Source organism: Ambystoma mexicanum, chromosome 10 (genome assembly GCF_040938575.1).
Source record: "Ambystoma mexicanum isolate Mex_15411 chromosome 10, UKY_AmexF1_1, whole genome shotgun sequence".
NCBI classification, from domain to species: Eukaryota; Metazoa; Chordata; class Amphibia; order Caudata; family Ambystomatidae; genus Ambystoma; species Ambystoma mexicanum.
Window position 1 is genome coordinate 98,919,438 of NC_090932.1, and position 20,252 is coordinate 98,939,689.

The window sequence follows — 20,252 nt, forward strand, 5'->3', positions numbered from 1 at the left end:
ATATTAAGATTTACTTACCTGTAAACTGCAATTGTGCCTGTGTTACTCACGAGATCCTGGAATCTTCTAAGCAATCCTTGCATTTTTATGACACTCCTGTGACTTAATATAACCAATTGTTTGAAAATCACTGCAATTCACTCCTATTGAGTCTTTGTAAGCAGGTTGCTTGACTATACCCTTCTTTCTACTGCGTTTAGGGGCAAGGTAGATCTTTTTACAGATCTTTCACTGGCTTTTACATATATTGTAATAATTTCTAAAGTATGTATTTGAACCGTGGTTGCTTAATTCATTACTTGTAAAGAGTATAGCTATTTAAGGTATATTGTGCATGCTGTATTCTATTGTGTGGAGCTGAATTGTACAGTAAAGCCAGACTATTCCGTTACGATACCCTGGAGTGCGTATCTAACACATGGAGTGGGTGTCATTCTGCCAGGTAACAGACTTCCAAAGCCAGTCCCCGGGGAGCTTGCTGCAGGTAATTGTGAAAAGTGCATTTTGGCACCATATCTCACTAATGTGGTCAGCCCCAAACTGTGCCTGTCCCCGGCTTTATCATGGGAATACATTTGCTCCATCTTCCTTGCCCTTCCATCTCAAAATCCTGTGTTCCTTCCCCAGCCCCACAACCTTTTCCTACTAAAGTCCCCAACCACGCATTCCTGTGGCACCTCACTGTTCAGGGCTGGGGAAAAGAGGGACTTGCATTCTGGGACTGTCACAAGATGAATTTACCAATGCACATCACGCTGGGCTGGTGCGAGTTAGACGAAGAGTCAAATGTAGCAGATATATTGGTTGAATCCGGTTGTATACACCAAAAGGCTGTGCGATATATACATTATTTAGGGTACATGTTGGAAATAGAAACACTCCTTATAAGCAGTGCTCCAGATAAAGATTTTTTAAGGGGCGTATTTTACTCCCTATTGATAAAAGTTGGAAGTAGAATGATTTCAGGACTAAATACTTAACTCCATACCCAATGGGATTCTTTTATAAGTAAGTGAAACTATGTTTTAATTTTAAAACAGAAATCGTTTTTTAATACATATTTAATTGAACCATATTATTTATGCACATTATAAGATTAAAATGCACCTTGTCGGGTCAGGCAGTAATAGTTTCTTTATTTGGCATTGTGTGTACTACCGATATCCATGGAACAGTGTGGGTGAAAGCAGGGAGACAAGCACCTATGTGCCGGTTTCTTATGTTTTGTTGGGTGGTATTTTTACTACCCATTTTCTTTAAAATGCACCTATTTTGATAACCCTCTTATTAATTAGGGACGCAGTGTACTTGGGCCATGCTTAAAACGGATAAGCTATTAGTGATGTTTTCTGGGGATACCCGTCTGCAGTGAAGGCAACTGCAAACTACTTGGAAGAAAAGACAGCAGACGAACATGGATTCACTTCACAAAATGTCGACCTCATCTTCTGACCACAAAGGGAAATTAGTCAACAGACGATCAAAAATGAACAGAGGCAAAGGGATCACACAGTATTGCTCAATCAGTGGAAATGAGAGGCTGATTAATTTCATCATGTTAACCGACGAGGTGCAATGAGATTCTTCAAAAGGCAGTCTAATTACCTGAGGTACACCGATTTTTCTGCAAGCTTCCAAGAAGTTTTCCACATTTCGCCGGCATTTTGCCATCGTTAGTTTCGGCTGTTTGGGAGAAAAGGAAACATCAGATGAGCAGGTCCAAGCTTTGACACTATACAGCCTTTTTTCATCAGCAAGTACAGGGTGCACACACTCACGTTGCAAGCTACTAGCCAGCCATAAAAAAGTCACTTACCACCTCAATTCAATACACACACAGCACACCATTGCTAACTCACCAAGAGTCAAATATCACTAGCCAATGGCTAGTGGAGTGTGCACATTTTGCACCAGGATCAAGTAGCTTGTAATCTAAGCAAATATGAAAAAGAAAGGCAAACTAAGGATTTAAGGATGATTTGGTGGTGCAAGTGGTGTACTGCTCAGGAAAACAAGTACTCTAAAGCAGGCTCTACTGGGCAATATTAGCATTTACAAGGTAAAGAGGATGTCTGAACTTAAGGAGGTGGTTAGTAAGATTGCAGCTCTTTACAGAGTTCTGAACTTTACTGCAACAACCACTCCGCTGCTTCTTAATGGTGGCCACTGCTGCAGTGGCAGCTGGTGATTTTTTTAAGTTGTGGGGGGTAAATATTTCTTCCAGATATGCCATAGCGACTGAGCATAGTGAGGGAGCCGAAACCAATCAAGGGGGTTTCGGGGCGTATCTCCCCCGAGGAGTTATTTTTAAATAATGGGTTTAAAATGGTGCATTTTTTAAGCACACTTATTTATAGAAAAATTGGATGAAAAGACAAACATTTAGCAATTAGTTTTGTAGGTAACTCATGAAAAGATCCAATAGATACAAGTGACCAACAGTACAGAGGAGCATTTCTCCAACACATGTTCATGATGCCTTTGCCCACAAGGTGTCAATATAAAACATTCCCACACTGGCTGTGCCCATACATTTCCATGCGGACTGCACCATTGCACCCTAGTATTCCCATATAGGAACATACTCCTGTTTGCTTCACGCATAATGCCAGTAATACTAAGAAAACATGTTCATGTTTGTTCTGCAAATATATGTCAGTATCCCCACATAAGAACATACTGCAGTTGGCTTTACCATTCAAAATGCATCACACAGTATGAAAACATGTCGAAACTGGCAGCATCAAAATGCCAGTCTAGCTACATACCACTTCTCTCGTGCTTGATTCATCAAAGCTGCCCAATACAAAATGTCATAAACATGACGTTCACACAGTGCACTCTCAGTGGAATGATAGGTAAAGGTGTCTAATCTTAATGTTAAGATCTATTATAAGATGGAACTTAATGTGCAGGGGAGAAAAGATTGTTCCTGGCACATGAACCAAAGAATATCAAAGCAATAGTGTGCAGTGGATGGGAGTTCCCTAACTATCACTAGCTCATCAAAAAGCCAAACAGTAGAACAAGTTACTTACCAACTGTAACGTTCTTTCGATTGGATGTTCCTCCCACGTATTCCTCATTTGAGATATTCGTATCTTCAGCTTTGCTGCATCGAAAAAAACATTTCCACCAGGGGACGCAGTGCTCTAGGTTGCAGTGTCGATGCCCCTCAAGGGCTGCCATCGAGAGTCAACGTCATCCGCAGTATAAAGAGCTAGAGACGTGCCTGTTGGCTTCAGTTCTATTTTTTTCGAGAAACCCAGCTGAGTGGTCTACCAGGCTTTCTTTAGACCTCAAGCTCTCAGGGAATTCGGAGTGCAATTGACGTAAAATGTACGTCGGGTTAGGCTCCACGATGAATACGTGAGAGGAACATCCAATCGAAAGAATGTTACAGTTGGTAACAGAATGGATTGTGTCCTCCCAATTATTGCTCATCTTAGATTCCCAAAGCAGTATACATTTGGAGGATGGAGTACTAGGTGATGCTAATCATGGACCGTATGAAGAACGGCCTTAGCAAACACATCACCTTGTGATAAGGTGGAATCTAGAGAATAGTGTTTCACAAAAGTGTGCACAGACGACCAGGTGGCCCCTGCACAAATATCTTGCACCGGAACACCCCTCTAGAGAGCCGTCAAAGTTGCCATGCTCCTAGTAGAGTGAGCCCATAGCCCGTCTGGAGGCTCTTTTCCAGTCAATATGTAGCATTCGGTAATTGCCAAAATTATCCATATGGATAACGTCTGTTTCGTTACTGCTAGGCCCAATTTATGTCCAGTATAGCCATCGAAAAGTGGGTCACTTTGCCAAAATGTTGCCAATCTAGCGATATAAAAACAGAGCCATTTTGGAGTCCAGTCTGTGTAGTCCTTCGTCCTCCTTACTTGCATGAGGAGGAGGATAAAAAGAAGGCAGAGTGATTTATTTGTGACAGGTGAAAGTCAGACTATTTTAGGCAAAAACAAGGGTCTGACTCCAAGAATAACCTTGTCCTTATGAAAGATGGTGTGAGGAGGCTTACAAGAGGGCCTGCAACTCACTCAACCGGAAGGCTGATGTAATTGCCACTAGAAGGATTGTCTTTAAAGTAAGGAGCCTTAGCGGGCAAGAGTGCAAGGGCTCAAAAGGAATGCATGTAAGGAACTTTTAAACTAAATTTAAAATCCCACACAGGTACCTGAGATGGGACTGGAGGGTACACATTAGTGAGACCTTTCAGGAACTGTACTATCAAAGGCATCTTGAAGTAAGACACTTCTTCTGAGGAACGCTTAAAAATAGACAGTGCTGCCAGGCATCCTTTTATTGTGCCAACCTGAAGACCCAGATTGGCCACATTATCGTCCTTGCACCCGTTACTGAACTTGTTCCAACGACACCAGTACAAGAATTTTGTTGCTGGCCTTCTGGCCGAAAGCAAAATCTCCATTACGTCATCTGGAAGGTCCCAATCCTTATATCTCAGCCTCTCAGAAACCATGCGTGAAGGCTGGGTGTCTTGACCTCTGAATGGAGAACCTGACCTTCCTCTTGCAAGAGGAGATCCTCTCTTTGTGGAAGACGTATTGGAGGCCAGACGGACATGTCCAGAAAGTCCGGGTACCACGTCCTCCTGGCCCAATTCGGGGCAATTAGGATCATGGTTTTCCTGAACTTTCTCAACCTCCCGATTACATGAGGAATCACAGGGACTGGAGGGAACGCGTATAGGAGTGGAAATTCCCAGTCGACTACGAACGTGTCCCCTAGAGCTCCTCTTGGAGCAAATTCCCTTGAGCAGTATAGTTCGCCCTTCCATTTGACACTGGTCACGAACAGATCCACCTGAGGGGTTCCCCAAAGGGTGATCTCTTGAAGGACTTCCTGAGCTAGTTCCCACTCGTGGGACACTGTGCTCTGCCTGCTCAGAGCATCTGACACCGTGTTCTGTTCTCCGGCTAGGTGAACTGCCGACAGATTCCTTCTTGTATTGCCCAGAACCAGAGCTGGATTGCCTCTTTGCACAGTGGTAGTGACCCTACGCCTCCTCTCTTGTTGAGGTAGTACATAGCCACTGTGTTGTCTGTCATTATCAGGACATTCTTTCCTCGTACAGAGGGCAGAAAGGCCTTCAGCGCTATTCCGATTGCCCTCGGCTCCAAAAGGTTGATGTGTAGTTTGGACTCAGATGGAGACCAACGACTGCCGATTGTCAGATCATTGGTATGGGCTCCCCACCTACAGTTATCTCCGGCCATGGTTGCCAAAAAGATTCTTCCTTGAGGATATTGTCCTTGCAAGCCCACCATAGAAGATGATGAGCCACTCTGGCTGGAACTTGCAAAAGATCTGACATATCCCCCGAAAATTGGGACCATTGAGTCCTGAGGGCCCATTAAAGGGATCTCATTCTCAATCTGGTCTCTGGCACCAGGAAAATGCAGGATGCCAGGATGCCAGGAGGCCGAGCAACCTCAGAAAATCGAAGGCCGGCAGATGCTGGGCATTCTGGAACTTTGTTACCATCTGCAGAATGTGATGAGCTCTCACCTCGGGGGGCAAAGCTTTACCTGAGGAAGTATCCAGGACTGCTCCGATGAATTGTAGTCTTTGGAATAGTATCATATTTGACTTCTTGAAATTGAGGGAGAAGCCCAGTCTGTGTAAGAAGTGGCTGGTCATGTTCAGATGTTCCTGGGCTTGTTCGGGTTAACGAGTGCTGATTAGCACATTGTCCAGGTTAGGGTAGACATGAATCCCACCTCTCCTGAGACTCGCTGCCACTACCGCCATCAGCTTGGTAAAAACCATCGGGCGGAGGTCAACCCAAATGGCAGAACTCGAAACTGATAGTGAGAATTGCAAATCTCAAACCTAAGGTACATCCTGAGCTTGAGATGGATCAGCAAATGAAAGTAATCACCCTGAAGGTCCAATGATACCAACCAGTCTTGGAGGTGGGAAGCCTGAAGGATCTGAGAAAATGTTACCATCCTGAACTTGTCCTTCCTGAGGAACTTGTTCAAGTTTCTTAAGTCCAATATGGGTCTCAATCCTCGGTCCTTCTTTCGGATGATAAAGTATGGGGAATACCAACCCTTGTTCCTCTCCGCTACAGGTATATGTTCTATTGCACCTTTCTCTTCTCTAGCAGGGTTAAACATTTCCTGCAACAGGAGCGGATCTTGAATTTTGACAGCCTTGTATACCAGTGGATGATCCTGAGGCCTTCTTTGAAAGGGAAGGCAGTAATCCTGGGCTACTGTTTCCAGTGCCCAAGCATCTGAAGTAATGCCCTGCCATTCGTTCAGATTCTGAGAGATCCTGCCTCCCACCGGGGTCTTGTTTGTCAAGGCCTCAGAGTGGCTGTAGTAGCGGCTGAGGGGACAGATGCCGCTGCTGGGGCTGATCTAGCACCCTTTCCTTGTCCACCACAAGAACATTTTCTTTGCTGTCCTCTTTGACTGGCCTGTCCTTTTTCTTTTCCAAATGAGGAATAAAAACAAAAAGAACGACCCCTCAAGGAAGATGAGCCTTAGTAGGAGTGTTGCTGAGATTGTTGTATGGAGGCGCCAAGTTATTTAGCCGCTGCCTTAAAGGTCTGCAGCTTCTCCAAACTTTCATCTGCCTTGCTGCCGAACAACCTCAATCCGTCAAATGGCATATTGAGAAGTCTGGCCTGCACATCCGGTGCAAAACCAGACTTTCTCAGCCACGCAAATCTGCGTAGCACTGTGCTAGACGCCATGGACCTACTGATGCTGTCAGCAGTGTCGATTCCCCCATAGCCTCCTTTCCATCATTCACAATCGCAAGGAAACCGTCTCGCTCCTCGCCTCCAGGAATATGTTCAGCCATCGCAGTAATACAATCCCACAGGGTGTATGTGAATCCTGCAAGGGTGCAAGTCACATTTGTTGACTTTAAGGCCATGCTGCCCGAAGAGAAAATCTTGCGAGACCAGGAATCAATTCTTTTATCGTCCCTAAGCAAATACCTTTGGATCCCCTAAGCAGAGTCATTCAGTATAGTAGGCTAAGCCAAAGTCAATGGGCAAAGTCTTATATAGGATGAAGCACCTCTGGTAGAAAGTCTTTGCACAATGTTTTAGAAGTCTTTGAAGAAAATAAGAATCAAATGTAGGGCCACAGTTTTTTTCAGACTTTTACAGTACCTTTGTATTGAAGAAAAAAGTGCAGCAGATGACTTCTGTTCCTGAGCAGCTCTGCAGATTTACGTTGTTTACCATTAGACTCCACAGAGTCTTTTTTTCGAGGATTCCTCCACCCAACACCAAATTACCTCTTCGTTCCTCGAGAGCTTTGTTGGTCATAGCCTGACAGGAACCACATTCGTCAACTCGATGGTCCGGATCCAAGCACCAGAGCCAAACTCAATGGGGGTCAGTAATAGACATTTTCTTCCCACTTTTCTGGCACTTTTTAAAACCAATTTTGGGGGTAGAAGGATTTGATGATGAAGACATTCGAAACTGAAGAGACGTTTTCGTATACACAAGCGAAAGCTTTGTCGGAAAAACGGAACTGAAGTCAAAGGGCGCAGCTCGAGCCCTTTATACTGTGGATGACGTCGACGCTCGACGGCAGCCCTCGAGGGACATCGTCACCACGACCTCGAGCACAGCGCCCCCTGGTGGAAACTTTTTTTCCGAAGCAGCAAAGCTGAACATACGAATATCTAAGATGAGGAATATGTGGAAGGACACAATCCATTTGAAAAGGATAGTTATGTATGAGATTTGTATCTAATTATTGGCAACAGATTACATGTAGAACCACTTAGTTTGCATAAAACAGACATGTATTACACAATTCTTTTAACATAAAAACATGTTTAATTCACTAGTAGATGGTGTAACCGAACACATTGAGATAAATTCTGTTCATCAGGGGTCTTCAAACAATTATTGATCTAAGAAATAGTCAATTCAGGAAATTAATGTCGTCCAAGAAGCATACGTTTACAATACAAAATGTCATACCATGATAAGAAATGGCTACACTGAAACGCCAGTCTAGCTTTGTAATAACACATACCATGCTTGCTTTATCAAAGCTGCCCAATACAAAATGTCATACCACAATACGAAATGGCTAGACTGGCTGCATTAAAATGCCAGTCTAGCTAAATAATAACAATCATGCTTGCTTTATCATCCATGCCCAATAGAAATTGGCATGCCTACCCCCTGGACTGCCAGCGGCTCGTACGCAGACAATTGCATTAATTATGAATGATTATGTGAGAGGCACTAGGGGTCCAGGGTGCAGATGTGGGCGAGGTGTTGGGTTCCAAGGGCACCGCCATGGCATTGTTTACTGGGCATCGAATCCTTCATCCTCACCGAGAACTTCACATCTGTTTTTGGGGCCGGGGTGCTCTCCAACCTCAATGGTGGCAACACGTCCTGGCAGGTATCCCAAACAACTCTGGCCCCTCTAAAAGCTGCCCAGCACCCCTCATAGCAGGACTGAAGAAATTAAACATCTACCCCACTCTCAAGTTCACATTACATTCAAGACACAGTCACCTATAAATCTCTAATGTCCAACAAGCAATTATACTTAGTTAAAACAATCACCATCTTAGTAGGACCACCAGGTGCCACGATATTGCTAGGCTGGAATCCACGAAATGCAAATAAAGGGCAGAAAACAAACATTCTCCTGCTACGCTCTCTGGCTCTCTCCCTCCTGTAATTCAGGAAAGAACCAAAGACACTGCTCTTCAAGAAACACTTTGACAACTGTGGACCATAGAATGACAAGGCGCAGCACTCCTACTTTCCAACTAGGTTTGCACCACATAAATCACGTATTATCATTATTAGGGTATTTATGTCTAGCTGCGGGGAGCAACAGAGCAGTTTACATTGATAGGGGAAAGAATAAAGTTAGGAGAGTGCTGGCAGGAGTGCTGTTTTTGAGGCTGCGTGTAACTACTGGCGTTTTGATCCTGCTGCAGTGACAACTGCTACTCCTTTAATTCAGATTTTGTATAAAAACACCCTGTGGTGCGAAGCGCTGGCTGGCGTGCAGTATGCCTGCAGTCCTGCGTAAGGAAGGAATAGACGTTTGCAGGGAGCGTCTGTGTGGCTTGAGTGCCTACAACAAAGACGTGAGCCGATTGGAACAAGATTGTGCAACCTGGTGAAAAAGTTAACGAAAACAGGACGTGCCAGTGAGCAATGAGGAGGAAGGTAAACGTGCATGACCCAGAGTCCGAGCCCGTTCGTGAGCACATGTTGTGCAACCCGGCGTGGACCTACATCAGGACATGGCCGTGGTCCATAAGGTTAATGAAACTGCTTGCAGCACATCTGAGTTAGTCACTGTAGAAGTAAGGAACAAGTTACTTACCTGTAACTGTTGTTCTCCAGCATGGGTCTGGCATGGATTCACATGCTCATGAATATTCCCCGTCGTCAGGCCTGGAATCCTCGGTATAGAAAAAAATCAGTATCAGTTTCATTTCTGATCTGTCTTTCTTAGTAGTAACCAATCACTGGTCTCTGGGTCATACTGCCCTCAGCCAATGACTGCCCTCTCCCTAAATCCTGCCTCCGGCAGCCATCCTCAGATTTGGTAGCACGTAAAGTGGCAGTATGACCAAGTGAAGAGCCGCAGAGGGGTAGGCGGGAGGGTTCGTATGTGAATCCATGCCAGACCCATGCTGGAGAACAACAGTTACAGGTAAGTAACTTGTTCCTTCTCCAGCATGGGGTCTGGCATGGATTCACATGCTCATGAATAAGAGAATACATAGCAGTACACACATGCACAACCACGGGAGGTGGCAACAGGCTCAACATTAAGCAACTCTTACCTCCTCACCAGGCTCACCTTAGGCGAACAGGTTGCGCAGCACTGCTTGGCCGACCCTGGACTCCTCCCTGGAGTCCCGATCGACGCAGTAGAATCTTGTGAAGGTGTGCGTCGACCTCCACGTCGCAGCCCTGCAGGTGTCCAGCAGGGGCACACCAGACAGGAACGCCGTGGTAGCAGCGATCGCTCTGGTCGAATGGGCTCTCGGACGGCCGGGCAGCTGTCGGTTTGCCAACCGGTGACAGTACATGATGCAGCCGGAGAGCCATCTGGAAATGGAAGTCTTCGAGAGAGCCTTCCCTTGATTCACAGTCCCAAAGTTCACATACAGTTGTGACGTCTTCCGAAAACTCTGTGTGGTCCACGTAGAACTTCAGCGCTCTAGCTACATCCAGCGAGTGCAAAGTCCTCTCAGCCGGCGACGAAGGCGACGGGAAGAAAACTGGCAACACCAAGGGCTCGTTGAGGTGGAAGTCCGACGGCACCTTGGGCATAAAGGATGGGTGTGTCCTCAGCCCCACCCTCGTGTCATGAAAAGTCAAGTATGGAGGCTTGCAAGATAGGGCCTGGATCTCTCCGTCTCTCGTCGTGCGGAGGTGATGGCCACGAGGAAAGCTGTCTTCCACGACAGGAACTTCAAAGGCGCCGAATGCATAGGCTCGAATGGGGCCCCCATGAGCTTGGTCAGCACCACATTAAGCTCCCACGCAGGGGCAGGAGCCTTCACCGGCGGGAATGATCGGAATAGTCCATTCATGAATTCTTTCACCAGGCGATGAGACCATAAGGACGTCCGTCCAGTCGTCCTGGTATATCGGGAGATTGCAGCCAGATGTATTTTGATGGAGGTGTGAGCCAGTCCAGCTTTGGCCAGCAACATTAGGTACGGCAGTACTTGAGGGGCCGTAATCCGCAGAGGGTTAATCTTCTGTGCACGGCACCAGACAGAGAACCTCTTCCATTTATGTCTGTAGCACTTGAGATTTGAGGACACCCTGGCCTTTGCAAGCACCTCTCTGCAGTTGGCCGGGATGTCGTACCCTCCAAACTCTAGTGCTGCAGGAGCCAGGCCTGCAAGTTCAGCGACTCTGGGTTGTGGTGAAGAATGGCGCCTCCTTCTCTGGAGAGAAGGTCTGCGTCCGTCGGCAGCTTGACTGGTGGGAACGTTGACAAGTCCAGAAGGTCCGGGAACGAGATTGGCCTCGGCCACACCGGTGCAACGAGGATCATCCTGCACCGGGACCTCTTCAGCTGCTTGATGAGCCAAAGCAGCAATGGCAGCGGAGGGAACGCATAAAGAAACAGGCCGTCCCAGGGGAACGAGAAAGCATCGCCCATGCTCCTCGGCTGGGGAACCTGCTGGCGAACCTCCGGCACTTGGAATTCGCCACCGTCGCGAAGAGATCGATTTGGGGTTCGCCCCATCGTCGGAAGAGTCGGTCCACTTGATCCTGGCGTAGTTCCCACTCGTGGCACGAGCGCAGCTCCCTGCTGAGTGAGTCGGCGATCATGTTTTTTATTCCTGCCAGATGAAGAGGCACCAGGAACATCCCTTGGGCGACGGCCCAATGCCACAGATCTTGGGCTTCCTTGGATAGGGCCGGGGACCTGGTTCCGCCCTGCTTCCGGATGTAGAACATCGTGGTGGTGTTGTCGGTGAAGATCCTCACCACCTTGCCCTTGAGGGACGGAAGAAAGGACCTGAGGGCCCAGAACACCGTGCAGAGCTCCACGATGTTGATGTGGAGAGACTTCTCCTCCGGGAGCCAAAGGCCTCTCGCGTGAAGATCTTCGGAGTGTGCTCCCCAACCTTCCAGCGAGGCGTCTGTCGTCACCGTCACCTGGTGAGCTGGGGTCTGAAAGTCCGTGCCCACCGACAGATGGGCACGGGTACTCCACCACCGGATCGCCTGACGGAATGTCTCGTTGAGAAGGATCCTGTCCTCGAAGCTGCCCGTCGACTCGATCCAGCGGGCGTCGAGGAACTCCTGTAAGGGTCTCATCCGAAGCCTGCAAAGGCGCATCAGATAAATGCAGGAGGACATCATCCCGAGGAGGGACTTGATAGATCTTACCCTGGTCATGTCCGTGGCCAGCAGACGCTGCACTTTGCCCAGAATGGTCCTGGTACTTTCCTCCGACGGCGAGGCCAGCCGCGCCACTGTGTCGAGCTTGGCTCCCAGAAACAGGGCGACTTGCGACAGAACCAGGTGGGATTTCGGAAAGTTGATGGAGAATCCCAGGTCTGTGAGCAGCTAGACAGTCTTTGCAGTGTGCTCCACAGCGAGCTCCCTTGTCCTTGCCTGGATGAGCCAGTCGTCCAGGTAGGGGTAGACGTGGATCCCCTGTAGGCGCAGCCGCGCCGCCACCGGTGCGAGGCACTTGGTGAACACCCGGGAGGGCCTTGAACTGGTAGTGCCGCCCTTGGACCACGAACCTGAGGAACTTTCGGTGTCTTTTTAGAATGGGGATGTAGAAGTACGCATCCTCTAAATCCAACGACGACAGGAAATCGCCCTCCTCCAGCTGTCCCAGCACATGCTGGAGGGTGACCATACGGAACTTCTGTGCCTTGATGTACTTGTTCAGTCGTTGTAGGTCCAGGATGGGGCACCATCCTTCTGTCTTCTTTTTTACGAGGAAGTACCTTGAGTAAACTCCGGAGCCCCAAAGCCTCTTTGGGACAAGCTCGATGGCACCCTTCTTGAGCATCGCCCTTACTTCCAACAGTAGTTGAGGGACATGATTTTCCTTCCTGGCCACGGGTGGAACGCGATGGCACTTCTTCTGAAACTCGAGGGCGTGCCCTTGGGCCAGGGCGTCCAGCACCCAACGATCGGTGGAGATGGACTCCCACACGCTGACGAACCTTGCCAGCCGGCCACCCACCGGGGTGCTTCGGCGGGGGCCCGACCCCACGGTCGGTTCAATCTTGTTTGGAGGCAGCCTTGCCTCCTTGACCCCCTTGTCGACGACGACAGGCACCACCTGACTTGCCGCATCCCCTGTAGGCTTCCTGGGACGAAGATCTTGCCGCTTGGCGGTAAGTGGAGGAGCCACTGCCGGATCCCTTGGAGGCACCTTGTCTGCCTACGGCGCTCCGAAAGGACGGCCGTCGTTGGAGCACTCCCAGTGCCCGGGCAGTCTCTGTGTCTGTCTTGATGGCCTGAAGGGACTCATCCACCGCCTTCCCAAAGAGGTTGTTCCCGTCGAAGGGTATGTCCAAAACCTTGGTTTGTACGTTCTGGCGGAAATCCGTGGCCTTGAGCCATCCTCGTCGTCTCAAGCAAACGCTGTTGCCCAACTGACGGAAACCGGTGTCGGCGATGTCCGTTGCCACCGTGATGGCGTGGTCCGAAGCAATCTCCCCCTCCTGTAGGATTTCAAGGGCCTCAGCCCTTTTGGCGTCCGGAAGGAAATCTAACAGAGGGGCGATTTTGAACAACAACTCCCCGTCGTAGCGGGGTACGATAGCCAGGGCGTTGGCCGCCTTGATAGTCGTTGCTGCGGATGAGATGATCCGTCGTCCCCCCAGCTTTCTTCTTTGCCGCCGCCGAGACGACCAAATCCGGGGTAGGCTGTGCCTGAAGGCACAAGGGGGCAGCGTCGGGGACCCGGTACTTCTTCTCGTACCGGTCCCTCTTTGCCGGCGCCGTGGCAGGGTTCTTGAAGAGGGCGAGCCCATCATCCCAGATGTCATCAAGAAGCGGTACGGCGAGGACCGTCTTCCTTTTAGCCTTGCGCCGTTGGTATAGGAACCCTTCTTTCTTCTTTTCTTCTGGGCAGAGCTGGAAAAGCTTGGATGCCCTGGAAATCATGGCATGGAAGGATCCAATCTCGTCGGGCGGGGACGCCCGAGCAGGGGGCGACGGGGGAAACGTCCCGTCATCGCCTCCGTCGTCATCTGTACCTGTCGTAGCCGTGTCTGTGCCTGTATCATCCCCGTGGGTAGTAGACCGGGGGGAAGGCAGAGCAGGCCACAGAGGCGGGAGAGGTGGCGTAGGATGTGTCCTCCTCCTCTTATGCGGTGGACTCTCCGAAGGTCCTGGCTCCGGTTCCCCCGTCGGGTCTGGCTCAGGTACCTCCGTCGGGGGAAAGGGCAACCTTGTCCTTATCTCTGAGCAGAAGGACTGAATCGCTGACAAAATGGCCGCCGAAGTGTCCTGCGGCGCCGGAAACGACGGGCGCAAGGGCTCTTGAGGAGCCTTGTCTGCGACATCGTCGCACTCGTCGTCGCCCTTGTCGGGATCCCTCCCGATGGGCTGGGCCTCTTCCACGACTTCGATGAGCTCTTCTTCAGAGGTCGTGTCCGTATCCAAGATGGCCACCAGCCCCTCCCCCATCTTTTCCAATGAGGACTTCGTGGGGGTCTTCTCAATGGGCTTGAAAGACGACTCCCTCCGCGATGGCAGGGAGACTCTGGGTCCTGAGGGCGCCTCCACTGGTGTAGCCTCCACAGGCTGAGCCAGGGCCGCAGTGACATCCTCAATCGAGGTCTTAGCAGGGTGAATTAAGGCCATTGTCACCTTCTGGAAGCCTGGGGTCTTCACCTTGGGGGGAGAGTCCGAGCCTCGCTCCATCTCTGCTGGAACCTTCGAGATCGACCGGGGCCTCGCCAGAAGCTTCGCCGGGTTCTCGGACTTCCTCTTACCCGAGCCAGAGCGTTGGCTCGTGGTTGATGGCGCCGGGGAGGATGCGCCCTGCCTGGCAGCCAAGGAGCCCGACCGTTCGGCGCTTCCGGTGCCCGCAGACTCGCAGTGCTTAGCCTTTTGTTGGGCCCCCGTCGCCGGGGCACCCTCACAGGACTTAGAAGACGGCTCTGACTTCTTTTTCTTCTTCTCGCCTGACGGGCTCTTCCCTCCCAGCCAGTTGGCGAGACGGAGGTGGCGATCCTTCATGGTCCGCTCTGACATGTTCCCACAAAACGCACAGTCCTTCTCCTTGTGCGTCTTGTCCTCATGGAGACAGTAGAGGCATAACGAATGCTCGTCCTCCTTGAAAACATTCTGAAGCTGGCATCCAGGGCAGGTCCTGAACAGCTTCCTGGGCGTCGAGCTTCCTTTCTCCTGGGCCATGTCTGGGGTAGGCCTCGGAACTTCTGGAATCCTCCAAAAGCGTAACTCTATGAAATCTTCACCCTTGAGGGGCGTAGAAAACTCCGAAACGGATCCCCGTTGATCGGATGTCGAAACAGTGGAGCTTGAGGCTCTATTTAACCGAAAAATGAGAAAAATCTCCTGAAAAAGCGCGAAAACGCAGCAAAAGCTCGAGAGCTACAGCACGAGGACTCCCAACACTTGAACGTGCGGTAAAAATCTGAGGATGGCTGCCGAAGGCAGGGCTTAGGGAGAGGGCAGTCATTGGCTGGGGGCAGTATGACCCAGAGACCAGTGATTGGTTACTACTAAGAAAGACAGATCAGAAACAAAACTGATACTGATTTTTTTCTATACCGAGGATTCCTGGCCTGACGACGGGGAATATTCATGAGCATGTGAATCCATGCCAGACCCCATGCTGGAGAACTGATTGTTTCGACCGCAGTGTTTGCATGGACGGAAATGACTGTACAGAGGGTGGAGAGAAACTGTAATCCTTCGAACTTGTTTGTAATAGATGTTGTAATTACATCAAGTACAGCATCATATCTGGAGGCGCAAGCGGAAAAACTAAGGAAAAGTGTCTGCCCAGACAAAAATCAATGAACCCACAGCAATATCTCCAGAGCCATTGGAGTTATTAAGGAAAGGGTGAAACTTTGTGGAGCTTCAGAGGCTCAAAAGATGAAATCGGCAAAGGGTGGCACAAAATATTCCACCGACAGAGATAAACTTGCCAAATGCAGCTCTACCGATTCAACTACAAATGCTGTATACAGGAATAGCGGGAAGAAGTGCCTAGAGCCTCCGCTCTTGAAGTGTCATCAATCACTCAGTGCCCTCTCGCTACAAATAACTTAAGTCTTCTGAATTCAGTTTTAAGCCTAATGTGATGAGGGAGGATTGCCGAGATCTGAGAGGCATTCACACAACTGCTCAACCAATTACTCACCAGCCGGTCGATTCCTGCAAGAAAAATCTAATAAACCTGAAAACCCTTAAACATTATAAAGTCAAGTCAACTTGGCAACCTCCTAGTTAGGGACTGAATGAAGCAGACGATTAAAAAAATCTGGCTTAAAATTCAAATATGGAGATAGAGGAGAGACCTCAGCATAACAAAAAATGTTCAGGAGAAGTCGAAGATGCAGTTCTTTTGGAAAGTCTTAATATATTAGAGCAGAGCCACGCACAAGACGTTTGTGCAAACCTAGAAACATCATACAATCAAACCGAGGGATAACGCGAGAAGCTTAACAACTCGAAATTGCAACTAACTTTAGGGAAACGTGATAAAAATGTCTTTCAAAACAAATTGCAAAAATCAGTAGAGGATGATACCAACTTCACTTTCAGATAGAAACATACGGATCGGAGGAACCAGCTCACTAACCAAACTAATACAGTGAAAGTACCAGAACCTCTGCAAAGAACAGTTGTTCAGCGAAGACGAAAAAGGAGGACTGATAGTTCCATGACCATCTTCTGATGGATCGACAACAACAGATCAACAAGACAGATTCGACCAAACATCAGACCTATAAGAACTAAACAAAAACTGCGACGGACATGCAAGCCCCAGGTATTAACACCAGCACCCGGGTGGCACTAGCCAAGACAATGGCCACATTTGCAAAATTATATGAAAACAAATTATCAACAAAAGATCAAACTACGCAGAATGCGATGCTCCACTATAGGATGTTATTTGTGGAAGCCTTTGTGACGGCAGTTCGGGGAATCCTGGACAAAAATACAGAACAAACTGCAAACATTTAAAAGCATTTTGGAGCCATTAATTGAGGAGCGAAACACAAGACGACAAACGAGAAGTGGGGAAGAACCAGGTGATCAAACCACTTTGGGGGTAGCACCTCAACTGAGTATGGAGGAAGTGAACGTAAAGGCCTCAGAGGGTAAGAGGGTTGTGACCAGAGTAAACCTGAAAATAAACCAACATTTGAGGGTGGTGGAAGTCGGCTCTCCGGTGCAAATTAATGTATCGGAAGAAGTAGTCGATGAGGGATCTCCTGTACAGGAGCCTGATGCGCCGAGACCCTTCACTAATCTAGAGAGGACATTAATGAATACTCCATCTTTTCAAGGAGTAAATGAGGAAAACAAGTAACAAAAATACAACAAAAACAGCAATTACACCCGCGAAATAAAGAAATCAATGATTTGTTAAGACTTTTAAATCTAACAGCTCCCGAATGTTCTTGAGAAACCTGAACAACCCAACCAGCTCAAAGGATTCCCCTAAGCGAAAATCACAAGACGTCGGGGATGCTTCAAGAGGAAATAAAGAAAGAAGAGTTAATATGCCACTAGAGAAAGGGCAGCAACTCGGATCGCCGAGGAGGGGGGAGGGGTGGTGGGGAGATATGAACGGAATTCTTCTAGATTTATCATTGTATTCAGTTGAGGATGAAGAAGACACAGCTTATTGCTTGTCGATGACTTGGAGAACCAATCAATGGATTTTACCCCTACAATAGTATCTGATAACCACCAGTGTGCCTACAGTCATTCAGATGCAGGATCCAATACAGACAAAGGAAATTAAAACTAGACTTCTAATGCTAGAGCAAAAACGTTTGGCTATGTCCTCAAAACCAATATGGAAGACTAAGAATATGAGGATACGCCTTTAGTAGAGCAATTAGAACCAAATTTATACTCTGCTAAGCCATTTATGAAGAAGGCATGGTATCAAGCAGTAGACACAGATACAATGAAGTTTCGAAAATCTTTATTTGCACTTTTGTTTGGGACGGTAGAATTCCTAACTGGCCCTAACTCTAAAATAGGAGTAATCTCGACCATTAAACAATTACAAATATGTCCAAGTCAGTCTGGTCAAAATAAAAAGGCCTATATAAAGAGAATCTAACCATGTCCTCCTCCTTAGAATAACAAATGTGTTAAGGGAAATACAAAATGAAAACAATGTCTCAAAAGGGAATGTCAGAATGGCTTCAGCACCAACTCCCTTCCCCAGGTTCAACCCCACGGGTCTAGAGAGTCTCAAAAGGATGGGTGGATGGCACAGTTCTGTCAGTCTTGTACACTTTGGCTTACTGGTACAAATCAATAGTTCAATCTTAGGTTTTATACTTCTGATAGTTCAATCACTTCTTTAGGCTTTGCCCGCCTTGCCATCAGTACTCAGTTCATATATTCTCAATTTCTCACAGTTATGCACGGCCTCCCTCTGCCAGGCTCAAGCTGTCTCTCCTTCGTGGGGGGGATCCTTCCCCACGTTTCATCTCGTATATCTTTCCACTGTCAAAGACTTTCGAGACAGCAAGGAATTTACATATAGCTCTGCATAACCACTTCCGACCTCTCTTTCAACAATCCTTCAATTCACAATGAATAACATCTTGTGGCACCAATACTTCTTGGTACTTATGATTCTCACTCTCTTTAGTCTGCCCTCTTGGCCTTTTTAAAGAGTCATGTGTAATACCAATGCCTCTTGGTACTTGTAGTTCTTATTCTCATTCACTTGCCTGCTTGGCCTTCTTCCAAAGTTTTTATATTTTACTTTCGCCCTCTAGGCATATTTCACAGTTCACAAATGTCACTTTTCCTCCTATTCAACTTTTTCTCTTAATCGCGGTTCCCTTTGATCTCTGCTTGTAAGATCTTTCAAAATTCATAACATTTCACAGAGACATTCGAATGTGCAACTTCATCTCGCAGGACAACTCTGCTACTTTGTATCCTTGTCTTACAACAGTTCTCTTCATCCGCGCAACCTTAAACTTTCAAATTACAGTCACTTTCCCTTCAACCGGACGAGTTTCCCGCGATAACTCACCGGCTATGTGTTTTGCTTTTCAGACACGTGTAACAACCTCTGCACTTACCCTATTACACAGACTAAAAGTTCTTGGACTAAGAAAGGCAATAATGCACACCTAGATCATTAGTTGGAAAATTATTGGCTCTTTACAGGCCCTTTATTCACATTCTACTGGCAATTTCACTCCTTGAAACACTTGTGTATAGGTGCGTTATAAATGCCACATCATACATATTCCTACGAAATAAATGCAACTGGTTATACATGAACACAAGAATAAACAATGGGTATACATCACCGTTAGTGCAGTTGTAGAAGAAAGTTTCATCTCGGCCACTACAACACTACCCAGTCCAGAGGCAGGTAGGCAGAGAGATCACTTAACTAACAGGGTCTGGAGTGGAGCGTCCTCCCTCTCAGCGAGACTCCAACACCCGGGGTTCCAATTCTCTGTCACCTCATGGGGATTGCTCCCCTTCTTATGGTGACAAATCCCTGCCCCTCATAAGTTGCACACTGTCCCCGGCCGAAGGACAGACCGCAAGCATGGGAGGCAAGAGTGGAAAAATCCCAGGTCGTCTCCCGCTCTCTCGTTCCCAGCACCCCTTATCAATGCACCTGCAGATCTCGGACCCCCCCCTATCGGCTCGTCCTTGAACAAACAATACAATAACTATCCTCCATAGTGAGCTCATCTGCTTCATGTTACAATATTGCAACTGTTGCCGAAATCATGTCTGCCTTCTAACTGAGCTGACAAAAACGTAGACTTTCATTGCGGTTTGGAAGTGAATGTCCAAGATGGCCGTGCACCAGCCCATGTTATTTAGCTACTCGCACTCCAATTCACCCCTTGGATAATCAACTAACATACCCCAATGAAACAAATTAGTTTCTGAAACCGACAAAACATTCCAATCAAATTAGGAATACACGAAATACAACAGAAAACAGTCAAAATCAAAACAATTACAAAAACACAAACAAAAGTATAGCGCAATGCTTCAGGAATCCAGGAAAACAGTTGATCCCACCAACTTCAGCCCAATCTTGAGTAATTTGAGAAATCAAATCATTCAAATTACTAATATGTTTCTCAATAGAATGGGAATGGTCATTTAAATCAAAACAGCACATCCCTTCAACAGCATTGCAATCCAAATTATGCTTCAAAAACAAATAATCGATAGCAGCTCTGTTTTGAAAAATAGCCTTTCTAAAATGTCTGCTGTCTAAAAGCAGCTATGCCAAAGCTTGAGAGGTTTCATTAAGCCCGTTAACCACTACACAAGCAAACCTAATCAAGGATTTAGAACCACCAGCAGGCAACCCACAAACACCCAACAAAGAAAATGTAAGCGCTAAGAACTCAGGTTCAGATACCAAATGCACATTAGAATCACAATCTGGCGACATGCCGAAATGATGAACAGAACGCGTAGCTCAATGAATCACAGGCTGCAAGGAAACATCATTAAACCGAGCCGCGTCAGAGCACAAGTCCCG

The 20,252-nt window shown here is 47.6% G+C and overlaps 1 protein-coding gene across 6 annotated transcripts in view; it reads right to left on the reverse strand.

The window, feature by feature from the left end:
• Positions 1-20,252, reverse strand: part of LRCH3 (leucine rich repeats and calponin homology domain containing 3) — a 1,351,362-nt gene that overhangs the window by 97,902 nt on the left and 1,233,208 nt on the right. For all 6 annotated transcript variants that reach the window (XM_069617579.1, XM_069617576.1, XM_069617577.1 and 3 more), the window contains one exon: positions 1,606-1,683. In XM_069617579.1, the coding sequence (XP_069473680.1) occupies positions 1,606-1,683 (78 nt within the window). The remainder of the gene's footprint in view (positions 1-1,605; positions 1,684-20,252) is intronic.